At 37.0% G+C, this 13350-nt stretch overlaps 1 protein-coding gene across 1 annotated transcript in view; it reads right to left on the reverse strand.

The window, feature by feature from the left end:
* LOC127574152 (arf-GAP with SH3 domain, ANK repeat and PH domain-containing protein 1-like) overlaps window positions 1–13350 on the reverse strand; it is a 210002-nt gene that overhangs the window by 57716 nt on the left and 138936 nt on the right. The window contains 5 exon segments of the mRNA XM_052022915.1: window positions 3736–3793; window positions 3796–3826; window positions 5506–5639; window positions 10203–10366; window positions 12207–12255. Coding sequence (XP_051878875.1) covers window positions 3736–3793; window positions 3796–3826; window positions 5506–5639; window positions 10203–10366; window positions 12207–12255 — 436 coding nt within the window.

A 13350-nucleotide genomic window follows, 5' to 3' on the forward strand; every position in this document is an offset into this window, starting at 1 on the left:
TTTGGGAATAGTGACCACAACTCACTATGTTTTAAGATAGTTATGAGTAAGGATATAATTGGATCTTGCTGGAAGGTACTAAATTGGGGGAGGGCAAATTATGACAGGATAAGATAGGTGCTAAGGGGCGTCGATTTGGAGTAGCTGCTGTCGGACAAGTCGACATCTGACAAGTGAGAGTTGTTTAAAGATCAGCTGATCAGAGTTCAGGATCAGCAGGTTCCAGCCAGTAAGGACAAGGATGGTAAGGTAAGGGAACCGTGGATGACCCGAGAGGTCCTGAATTTAGTCAGGAAGGAAAAGGAAGCATACGCAAGGTTTTAGAAACTAAAATCAGACTGGACCCTTGTGGAATGCAAAGACAGCAAGAAAGTGCTCAAGCAATTTTATAAGTACATTATGAAAAAGAGGATAACTAAGGAGAGGGTAGGTCCATTCAGGGATAAAGGAGGGAATGTGTGCTTGGAATCAGAGCAAGTAGCTGAGGTACTAAATGACTACTTTGCATCGATATTTACAGAGGAGAAGGATTTGGAGGATAGTGAAAATAGAGTGGGGCATGCTAATCTGCTGGGACATTTTGAGATTAAGGAGGGGGTAGTGCTGGGTCTTCTGAAAAACATTCAGGTGGATAAGTCCCCAGGGCCTGAAGGCATACTGTATATCCCAGAATATTGAAAGAAGTGAGGAGAGTGCTGAGGCTTTGACAAAGATTTTTGTGTCTTCACTAGCAACAGGCGAGGTCCTGGAGAACTGGAGAGTAGCAAATGTTGTACCTTTGTTCAAGGGGGGGAATGGGGATAATCCAGGCAATTATAAACTGGTGAGCCTCACGCCAGTGGTAGGGAAGCTATTGGAGAAGATATTTAGGGATAGGATTAAAGTGCATTTGGAAAGGCATGGGCTGCTTACAGACAGTCAGCATGGCCTTGTGCAGGACAGGTTATGCCTTAGTAACTTGATTGAGTTTTTTCTGAGGAGGTGACAAAGATGCTTGATGAGGGTAAGGCAGTGGATGTTACCTTCATGGACTTCAGTAAGGCATTTGATGAGGTCCCGCATGGTAGGCTGATTCAGAAGATAAAGATGCATGGGATCCAGGGTAAACTGCAAGTTTAGATTCGGAACTGGCTTGCCCATAGAAGACAGAGTAGGGGTGGAAGGCTGCTTTTCTGACTGGAGGTCCGTGACCAGTGGTGTTTGGTGTTCTGTAAGGATTGGTGCTGGGACCTCTGCTGTTTATGATATACAGTATATCAACTTGAATGACAATGTAGATGGGTGGATTAACAATTTTGTGGATGACACCAAGATTGGTTGAGTTGTGGAGTGTAGAGGACTACACAGTGTAAAGGATTATCAAAGAATACAGCACTATACTGTTCTATGTAGCAAAAAATACATCAAAAATTGCAGTTATAAGGCACAAAAATACATCAAAAATTGCAGTTATAAGGCACATGAAAGATGTGCAGAGAGAGAGAAATGAAAGGGAGCAAGATACACAGACCACAGAGAGACAAAAGGGTGTGTTATTTAGGCTATTTTGGTTGTGGGCCAGCCATTGCAAATGTCATAACTGGAAGTGCATTGCATACTATCATATTGGGAAATGTGCCACTAGTGAACAAGGGCAAATTTAGGAATTCAAGAAGGGACAAAGGTCTGACTACCAGAGTGGGGGGGTAGCGCAGGGTGGCTGGCATGCAAGATAAGTGGCCACGGCACTTGAGTGCATTAGGGGCCTTGATCTTACAGACTGGGGATATGCGGGCTCTCAGTGCTAGAAATTGGATGTGACAAGGAGTGTAATTATCAGTCTTACTTACTCGATGTTAGACTGGGACCCCTATAGTTACGTTCCATACTTAACCATTCTGAACATCCCATGCACACCCCCACCCTACTGCCAACCCCAACCCCTTGTTCCTGCCTGTGCATGTTATTATTAAAGCATACTTGTATAATAATGACCAAAATGGCTGCTTCGGGACAACTTGGACTAATTCTCCTCAGGATACCCCAAATGGAATTTTGAACAAGGATTAACAGCATCCAATGCGTGATTGCCACACAGTTAAATCATGCATGCAAAGTTCAATCAGTTTAGGAAGTGTCTATTCAAATTTCTGGAGTACAATGAAGTGACACAGAAAAAAATTGTCTGGGCCATAAATTTTGAGGAACTCTCAACAGCAGAAATAAATTCTTGCATGGGAATACTTTGAAATATATGGTTACTTGAACACATCTCAGAAATACTATGAAAAGCTTTCAAACCAAATTTATGCCAACAGGTGTACTTAGTTATGCACAATCAGGAGGGCTTGCAGGAAAGGTTCCCATTTTGTTGAATACTCCCTCAGGATAACCTGCTACTCCTTAGGTTTTCATAACGGTTGTGCTGAGACTCAGCATCGGATTGAACCTTTTTGCCACTCCCTGAGGTAAGATGGAGGCAGATGTGGCCACATGGGTACATTGACTTGAACTGCTGGTGTAGAACTTTAATTTAACAATCACTCTTACACATGTTGCAAGTCACAACATGTTCCACCTGACAGCCTCTCAGTAGTGCTGAACCTCTTAAAATATCTAGGAAGGAACTGCAGTAAAAATATTACATACTTATTGCCCTAGGTGTAGTCACGCTTGGCTCTGAAGGTTTCAGTGGTATTTAGAACTGCTGGAGGAGCTGCTCTTTCACCTCCAAAACCCCAAAATCACTGGCTCTCCTAACGAAGCCACATACTTACTTTTTGTTGCACTTCAAAGGTTAGCTAGATTGTTTTTAATGTATATAGGTCTTGGTTGTAAAAGCAACTCAGAACAGCAACGAAAATCAATACAGTAATAATAGTACAGTTAAGTTAATAAACTCTTTCAAATCAATTCTGAAGAGCACTATTTAACTTCAGGAAATCAACTCCATATACACATTCTAATAAGAACAAACATACAGGGACCTGGACTTCCACACCATGGGCAATTCTGAGAAGCTGCAATCCAAACTGCTAAGTGATGGAACCTTGCAAATTTAAGACTTGTACTTGATTTGCTTAATAACAATAGTGATGACTTGACATCAAATGCTACTCCATTGGCCTAGATTTTGCCATGAGATTTGAACAAAGTAGTCCTGAACTTGCCAATGGATTCTTGCTGGTGAGTCCAACAGCAAAGCATGAAGTGGTTAGAAGTCTCCAGCGTTTGAACTGGAAAATCTCCTTGCAGATCCTGGATGGACCTAGTGTAGGATCTGCAAGCTCATTCGTATGAATGGATTTTATGGCTGCAAGGAAGAAAGGTACGAATAAAGTAGATTGCTTATATTTTAACCATTTGTGCTTGCAGTAATGTTTTCAGTTATTTAGAAGTATTAAATGACCTAAAAATTATCATTTCAAATTATTTGCTTATTTTTGTTTAAAAAGGTTTTGAATGCCAGGTTACATTGTGCATGGCCTCGGAGTCTAAATCAGCCCAGGAGACTTTTGGGCATCTAGGTTTTTTTGCAGACAGACCTCATGGAGGACAATTAGGTTTCTGCACAGTGAGTGCACATGGCAAAATTCAGACCACTCTAACTGGTTGATACATGGGCTAAAACTAACAATGTAACACTCTAGTATGAGGAACAAAAAAGTTACATAATTTAACAAAGCAATGCACAAAATGCTCCTCATAGTTTTTTTATTGTTTCTAAACCACCTTAACTTTCACAAATGTACTTACATGTCACTATGTGGAATAGGCTTTGGTGATGGATGTGGCAGACTGGCTTCCAGAATTCATTAAAACTGGTATTTCCTACATTCTTGGCCAGCTAGAAACAAATAAATGTTTCTGTTTCAGTTGTTCTAAAAGTCACAATATATTTATCTCAAAGAAATAACTTTAATTGAAGCTGATTAATAAAAATACATCTGTAAAATTTCAAGGCCCATCTTTCTAGTCCTTTAATGTAGAATCCATTGGCTCCACACAAACCAGGAATACATTAATCCTTCATTTACCTATCTGATCTAATCTTGAATGTTAACAGTTTCCCAGGTAAGTACGTCTCCACAGCTTCATAATCCTGAAGTCCTACTAAATCTCTTGCATTTGGACGTCACTACAGCACTTTAACCCCTCAAGCACCACAGAAGAATTTTGAATGGAAATATGATCGATGTTTTAGAATTAAAGCTGCAAGGAAAAGGCAATTAAAGACAGCACCATGTTTATATAGCCGTAAAGAAAAAAAACAGCACTCTCGGTCTAAGATAAACCTGTAATTTCTTAATCAGAATATTGTGTGCAGTATTTGCCCTTATAATATTGGACAGTATTGGGAATTTATCAAGTGTATAACACATTTTTATTGTGGTACTTATCAAAGAAGTTCCTAAATACCATGAACACAAAAAACAATGCAAAATCTTGCATTTATCTTGTATATTTAACATAGTATAAGGCAAACATAACATAGTAAACATTACAATTCTACACAGAATGCATCTGATGGCCAAATTTATGCCGAGGTATTATATTGTCCAAAATACTGCTGATGCTGGAAATTGAAACAAAAATCAAAAGAATTCTGGAAAAATTCAGCAGGTTAACCGGTACCTGTGTTAAGAGAAACACAACCAACATTTCAGGACAATGACCCTTCAAAACTGATAATGAACTGAAGAAAGATCATTGATGTCTGAGGGACAGGAGGACAAAACAAGATTCATTGAACAATAAAAGCAGGGTAAGTGATGGCAGATGCATTTAGGTAACAAGTTTTTATTTGGCAAGAAGATATTACCACATAGCTAGATTTTTAGTACGGCCAAACAAGCTCATGGATAGCAAAGGCCTTGTTATTAATAAATGTACCATTATGTACATTCTGAATGGAGATGTGGAGAGAACCAGTGACAGCTGATCCACCAGCATAGAGAGTGCACTAGGAGAGGTGAGTGAACAGGAAGTAGATCGGCAATTAGCCCGCAACAGGTTTACTGACTGACAACAATGGCACCACTGCAGCACAGGCCAGTTAACACCATTTAAGTATTTTAGATGCACAACAACAAATGTTTAAACTCAAAAGTATTGAGCCTTACTTTGTATACCTTTCTGCATTTTCCATGCTGCCTTGCACAAGGATTATTAAATTATTTAATCAGTAGATCTTTCAGATGCTAAAATTATAACATCCAACATCTGAATACAGATTAAATTCATATTACTGACAATCATGAGATTGAAAATGTGAGCTCTTTCTCCCAATTTGCATAATTCTGTCTTGGAGAATGCCCGAACAAAGGTGTAAAATATTAGCCAGCATTCATGCCCAACTACTTCAACCACACTGAATGTGGGGAAGGATGCATAACAAACCACTGGGGAGATGGCCCACAATTTGGTCTATCAGAGTTCATCTAATATTGGAAGTACGATCACACATGCCAATACATTGGCACTGTAATAAATTTTCTAGAATACAATATAATTTCAATAACTCACCAAGAGTTCAGAGGTTCCTAATTTATCCAGTTCTAGTGATTGTATTCTGGAAATATGTACTCCCATTTCTCGGTGTATTCCTGAACACTCTATACATGTCAAAATTCCTAGATTGGTTGACAGCCAAGTTGGATCTGCACAAATACAAAAAAATGTATTCATCAAAAAACAAATTCTTCCTGCAAAAGATTAAGATAACCTATGGAAATTCTTAGAAATAAATGTTATAATGTTTTAAAGATGATCATAGTATCTCAAATTAAATGCTGGATGTATGTTTAGCATACTTCTGCTCTTTTAAATTTTCCTCATTATAGACCATGCATTGGACTCTGCTAATACTGGCTTTCATTTGAACATAGTTGATGCAGTTGTCAAGAGCAACTCTGATTTGAAAAGAGGAAACTGGTGTTCAGGAAGATTATATGTTGTACAACATAGAATTTATAACTGAAATATAAAGTCAGGATAAGCAACATACACCTTAAATTTCACTTTTTGTCTACTAATCCCACTTGATAATAACTTATTTTCTGCACTACCAGCAAATTAAAAGTGGCAGGGAAAATTCTTCCCGAGCAATCAACAAATTTAAAAATATTCCTACTATTATTGGTGGTGGAAAGCAACAAATTGACATGTCACTTAAGTACAATTACAGATTGTACTTGATAACAATCACTATCACTGCACTGTTTTTCAGTTCAACTGTCTTCAAGTAAAACTGGTTTAAAAGTAAGGAAATTGATTTTATTGGAGCTCTCATAATTGTTACCTCTTTCTGGTGAGAGTAATGGGAAAGCAGTATAGAAGTACCAGGGAAATATGGAGTAGTAAACTTATTAACATAACTCCATAACTTCATCTTTGCTTTACACCACTCAAGCTTCCAGACAATACGAATGGTGCAAGTCTTCAGAGAAAAAAAAAATGCCCTTATATATTGGTTGCTGAACACTCACTTGAGTTTGGTTCAGACTTGTTCAAATAAAAGGAGACACAAGGGACTGCAGATACTGAAATATGGAGCAAAAAGCAGACTGCTGGAGGAAATGAGCAGGTCAAGCAGCATACAGCAGCATAACAGATGCTGCTTGACTGCTGAGTTCCTCTTGCAGTTTGTTTTTTGCTCAAAAATACGTATGTATGGGATACCCATTTAGAAGGATAATACCTTGATTTTTTTCATTGTAGAATTTTGAACACCTTTCTCATGTAAATGTTATCACAGGGCAGATTTTTCTTTTGCATATTGTGAGGATTTCATAGCAGTATCATAACTCTTTTGTTGGAGGAAGCAATGAGAGACATAAAGGAAAGTATAAATATTTTAAGTGAAAATAGGAAACTGGTGTTCAGGAAGATTATATGTTGTACAACATAGAATTTATAACTGAAATATAAAGTCAGAATGTCTGATGTTAAAATGTGTGTGTTTGCGACAAATATGCCTGGCCCTCAATATTATTTCACCGATACACTTGCTAATATCTTCTTATATGCAATTTCATTTAAAAAATCGATTAGTACACATGTTGTTCTTCTTGAAGAGACAGGACGTTCAGGAGCTAAATTTTAAGTTCAGCCAACAAAAAGAGCCTCAGGAGAGAGTTTGTGTAGTTTTGCTATTCCTCTGATAAATGCAGACAATACTAGTTCTACAACATCCAAAGTTTGGGTTGCACAGCCATGATCACACTATTGTTTGTCCTTATTTTTCCAGTTACGGAACTGATCAACCTCTCAAAAGTGTGGATGGCATTCAAGTGTCTGCTAGGAATGTCAATCCCAGGAAATATAATGCTTAAGTCTTGAATTGGATGCTTTTCTGGGATATTTACATCATTCCATTCAGTTTACCAGCATTCTTATGGCCAATGCAAAATTGCTAGGTTGGAGGCAGCACATTCCCAGCTGGGGAAAACACAAAATACTATCTTCATTTAGGTAAGATGGATATTGTTAATATGAATCCAGGTATGAACAGCTGAGCTAAATAGGTATGATTATGGTGTAAGCAAAGAATCACTGGTTGAAAACAAACTCCAGCAATAACTTCGAAAATATAATCTTCCTGAACACCAGTTTCCTCTCTTCAAATCAGAGTTGCTCTTGACAACTGCACAACATGAATGTGAAGTATACTAAGTTTAAACTATTATTCATCAATATGACGTACAAAAGATTGGAACCTTTGGAAAAGCAATATTATGACACACCATTGCATACATATACATTATGACATACCATAACTGAAATTCAAAAATAAAATTTTCAATGCTATTGCATATCACAAGTATTACCTGCAGGTGGCAGCAAGTTGATGATGTTAACAACTATTTAAACTGAAGTAATGGTTTATTTCAGATCTGAATAAAATACAGCTGTTTTTGACAGTTTTTTGGGCACAGCAGCTACATAAGAATGACCAAATCTGTTTATCCAAGAATGAACAGTGGCAGGACACAGAAGTAAATTCAAGCCTGAAGATATGCAGCAGGATATGGTTAGTTCTGGAGGACAGTGGGGGTTATCAAAAACAGCAGTTGGGGATGTTGGGAACTGCATGGTTAAAAAATGTTGGGAGAAAACAATAAAAGTGGTAAACAAAATGTTGGGAGAAAACAATAAAAGTGGTAAACAACTGTGACTGAAGGCAGATTGGCCCCAAGACTCCAAGAACTAATTCAGGCATCACTTCACAGGAGAGCAAGGAGGTGACTGTTTGGTAATTCCAAACTTTCAGCTGATCTTTAAGCTAGCGTGATGGTTTAATCTAGAAATGATTCGATTACATAATAACAAAATAAATAAATTAGTTTAAAATAGAGGAAAAATCAAGTGAATAAAAAGCTTAAGGTTTGCCCTGTCTCAAAGTAATTCTTTTCCTGAACTCCCCCACCCAGAGCAGCACTGTGTCTGCAGCTTTAAAGTGAAGTTTCTGCAGTGGCTCTTCCAAAATTCTGAAATAGTGACCTGCAGCAAATGTAACATCAATATTCAAGAAAGAGGGTGGGGGCAGAGAGAGAGAGAGAAAATAGGGAAATTCAAATAAGTTAGCCTAACATCAATTTTCAAGAAAGTGGTGGAATCCTTTAATAAGAAATTGTTAACAGGACACTTGGAAACTCATTAATAGGCAAAGGTGCCATAGTTTTATTGTAAGGAAATTATGTTTGACAAGTCCAGTAATTTTTTTTGTTAACCAGCACATAGGTATAGGGGAAACGATGGGTGTCAGATTCCTGGATTTTTGAAAGGTATTCAGTAAGATGTGACATAAAAGATTGCCACATAAAATTAAAGCTCCTAATGCCAGAGATAAATTACTGGCAAAGAAATAAATAGGACATTTTCAGATTAGTCAAGATTGAAATCTTTAGATTCTTGGACTCAAGAGAACCGGGGATCATGAGGATAGGGCAGAGTGCGGAGTTGAGGTACAGCCATATTTTATTAAATATATCAGAAAAAATTATACAAACTGACTACTTTCTGTGAAGTTGGTAAAGTTTGAATAAACAAAAATATTAAGTCTTTGCTGTTGCTTTGTTTGTTGTTTATTGGTAAAGTTCTACTTCTTTTTGTTCCAACAAACTGGTTAATTAAACCTTCAGATAAGCCCAACAGATAGTTTTTCAAGTTATCTATTGTAAAATTGCTAGGTTGTTAGATGTAAACACATAAAGAACATGTTAGAAATACTGAAATTATCTTAGCACTTCCTTTTTCAAAAGAGACATTGTTTTATGTAGTAGCTTTCACCTCACTACATCCTAAATCAATTCAAAGCCAAGTATTTTTCAAGCGTAATCACTGTGGTAGGATATTCCACCACAGATTTGCACACTGAGAGCTCCCACAAAAAGCAACGAGTCAATGACCAGCTAATTTGCAATTCTCTGACGTTGACTAAGGTGTAAATATTAGCCAGGCTATCTCCTCATTCAAAATTGTGCCCTGGGATCTTTTACATTCACCTGGGAGAACACACAGAGCCTTAATTTAATGACCCATCCTTAAAACGTCATCTCTGACTGTGCAGCATCCTCTCAGTATTACACCAGAATATCAAGTCTCTGAAATGGGACTTAAACCTACAGTAACCTTGCTCATATGCAATGCCACTAACTAAATCACAACTGAAAGAGAAACTACAGCAGGTTTCTACCTGATCTTTCACAGTGAGCTTGGTTTTTTCAAAACCATCTGGAACTGTTATAAAATACTCATTTAAGTAGTAAGAAGTATTAAGAAGATCATGCTAAAATTATATACCTGCCATAGGAGAATTATGAAATATTTTCAGAAGTATAACAAAGCTGCCTTAGAGATTGACCATTATGGCTGTAATTTTTCAGTACAGCAAGTAAAGTAGGAAGGAAGAGGGTGCTAATATTGAGCTTCAGTAAAATTCTACAAACTTTTGGGTTTTATATTAGGTTAATTTAGAAGGGAGCCACTGCAGAACACGCCTATTTGTCTTCTATGCTATAAAGCCAGCTACAAAGACCAAATTATTTCAAAATTACTGCAAGCCAACACTTAACTACTTTGGATTTAAATATGGATGAAATCAAACAATGTGAATCATTTTTATCTGGTAAACTATTTCAACATTTGGTCAGAAAATTGCAGAATTATTCTAATAACACATCAAACAACATTTCAAAATCAAAATATAGAAGACCAAAGACCTGGAGCTCCGCAATCACAACAGATATCATTGCCAGGCATCCGCTGCACATCTTCAATGATGGCTTTGGTTAGATCCTCTATGCTGTTCTCCCCACTGGTCTGCTCTCCTCTGAATGCCATGTTTAATGCTTCCTCTTTGCTGTTGGTTAATACTGATATCCATCTGTTTAAACATGGAAATAATTTTAAAATATCAGAAATTATATCACCTCAAATACCTTACCATATCAAAAATACATTTCTGGAACCGAGTACCTTGAATTATGTTAGTGAAAATATCTCTTATCAGGTCTCCTCTAGCAAAGCTTTCTCTTTCTCTACCTCCCCCCCCCCCCACCCCCATAACCACTGCCTCTGCAGTTCCCAAAACCTCAACCCCATCCGAATAACCTTCAACATACCTCTTTTTGGCAACATAACTACAGATACAGGGTCAGCCTCCATTTACAAGTATAAACAGTATAACTCCAGCATCTCTTTTGAACTTTCCATTGTTTCTGTGCTATCAGACAGTTCACCTCAAATGGGTAAATATGCTGCAGTTGAACAAAAGGATGACAGATATCATTTATAACACAAACATATCCCATCCATGCTGTTCCAAGACTCCATTCCCCTTCCCAGCCACTTTGTCAAACTAATCTAGGCTGTAGCAACTTCAATATAGTATTCAACCAAAAGCTGAGATTCAGACCCATATACCCTACATCACAAAGATTGAATACTTCCAATTCCATAACACTTTCTCCTTTGTGAGCTTATTTTTATAAATAAATTGGTCAATGCAACATTTAACCATTCTATTGTTTTCTTCAGATTTGACTACTCCAGTAGTCTTCCAGCCAAACTCGCATAAACTTCACCTCAAATCTTTGCTGCCAGTATTCTACCCCATGCTAGGTTCTGCTTGGCCTGATTAAGACTAAAAATTAAAACTGAAGTTCTCTTCTCACTACTTTATTCTCTCATATTTTTGCCTAATCCTCTCTCTGATCTCTTCTAGTTCTGAAAGTGTGTTTATTTCAAAATTTTCCCTGTCTCCTCATCACCCTCCTTGAACTCTGTTCTTTGGACACTAGTCTCCTCTACATTACCACTTACTTCATTCCATTATTGGTAGCAAGCATACTTTCAGCTGCCCTGACACATGCTTTGAAAAGATCCCTTAATATCTCCTTCCCCTACACTAACTTTTTCTCATTTAAGATTGTCCTTGTGACCAATCTTTTATCACTCTTCCTAATATCTTGCTCTTAGGCTACACAGAAATATTTGCGAAATGCATCAGGTTGTTTTTCTAAGTTAACACTGTTAAGTACAAAGAAATAATTGTTGGTTGAAATTAACTTTCAAACATCTTAGAAACTGGCATTCACAGTACCCAGCTACCTATTCTACATAATGATCACCATTATAAAAAATATTTTAGTTAGGAATTGTCCATAAACAAATGTGTAAAGGCAAAGGTTAGCTATAAATAGTTTGTATTTTAAAAATTGTTGAGTGATGTGGTCAGAATATCAGAGCTGCTGGTAAAACATTGGCACAGCATTTTTGTTTCCTCCATGAATCGATATTTTGAAGTTCAATAGTTGCTTCAGAGTGACAATTATTTTTAACTATATAATTTTATCTTTGAACACAGAGTTTTGAAGTTTTGCAAAACTCAGCTCTCAAAGTTGATATTTAGCTTGGTTTTATCACTGAACGTGTGCATTTTACATAAAGCATGGTTAAATTTTAATTGGATTGTAAATAATTTTCAGCACAGAAGCAAGCCATTTGTGCAATGAGGTAGCACAACTTCCTGTTAGTTGTACCCCAGAACAACCAATGATTCTGAAGAAGATTACATTGCACTGTGAATGATTTATGACAGTGTTTAAAGCTGGTTTTTTAAAAATAGTTTTCAATTGGTTTGTTTAATATTGTAAAATTATATCAATTTCATGTGGCAATGCATAATCTTAGATTAAAATGTCTTTTTTCTCAGAGGAACTTACACTTGACATTCCTGCTCATCATCTGCTTGGAAATGATAGGTTCTGTTGTCTATGGAGAGAAGGAAGAGAAGGATAAAAGGTATGAATAAAGTAGCTTAATAGATGTGATAAAAATAGCTATTTAGTAAACAGCAGAACTCAGATTAATCAGACTCTACTGAATAGCTACCTTGAGCTCTGAAAGCAGATGCAGGTGAAGTTTTCTTAATTCTTCAAATATAAGATGGACAAGAGGGGAACATCATATTTTGTTCACTTCGTCAGGAGAAGAACGGAATTTAATAGTACAGCTTTCCACATTAATGCATAGTTACTGTAAGTGTCTTCTCCTACTCAACTGTTAACCATATTGACTTGGAAATGGATTGTGTTACAACAAAAAAAAGTTTAAGTCCAAGGTGTTGCCTATGTATATATCAGTATGGGTACGCCTCTTTCATTCATGGGAGCACATCTCCTTCCTTCAGCAATCAGTTCCTGGGATCACTCAAATACTACTTATTGATTTACCTTTGCAATATCCAGCACCATGGCCTCAACATTTGAACTTATTTACATTAAAAACCTAAATGGTGCACTATAATTAAACTTTCAGTCCAGGTTGTTTGTTATAATAGATAAGATAATTAAGCAGTAAATTATTTGTAGGAATTTGATTGTACTTAGAACATTTTAAAATTTTTGATTGTTAAATCCACCTCCCCACAACTCAACTGCTATGAAGTGAAAGATTCAGGAAACACTCAAACTCTTATAGTTTATTTGCCTGGTTCACTTGGCTCAAGATCTGTAATTTTGAGTGCCAGATAGTCATAGGAAGGAATGTTGTCTGGAAAGGATCATAAGAGCCATTCCAAGAATGGCAAAGGGGAAAGCCAATAATAACTTGTTCTGTAATTTAGGAGGAAATCCTCAACTAGGTGATTCTACACTGTTCTATGGTGGGGGAGAGAAAGCTGAAGACAGATTCAGAACAGAGAAGAGCAAAGCTGGAAATGAAAGCAGAAAACAAGAAAGATATTTTGGAAAGCAGAGTTAGCTGTGCTTCATGGTAGATACCCAAATGCAAGGAGAACATTGAATATGGCAGCTGAGCTGAAGACACATAAACATCTTAACAATCTAGCATACAGGATTTTCAAGT

Source organism: Pristis pectinata, chromosome 9 (genome assembly GCF_009764475.1).
Source record: "Pristis pectinata isolate sPriPec2 chromosome 9, sPriPec2.1.pri, whole genome shotgun sequence".
Lineage (NCBI taxonomy): Eukaryota > Metazoa > Chordata > Chondrichthyes > Rhinopristiformes > Pristidae > Pristis > Pristis pectinata.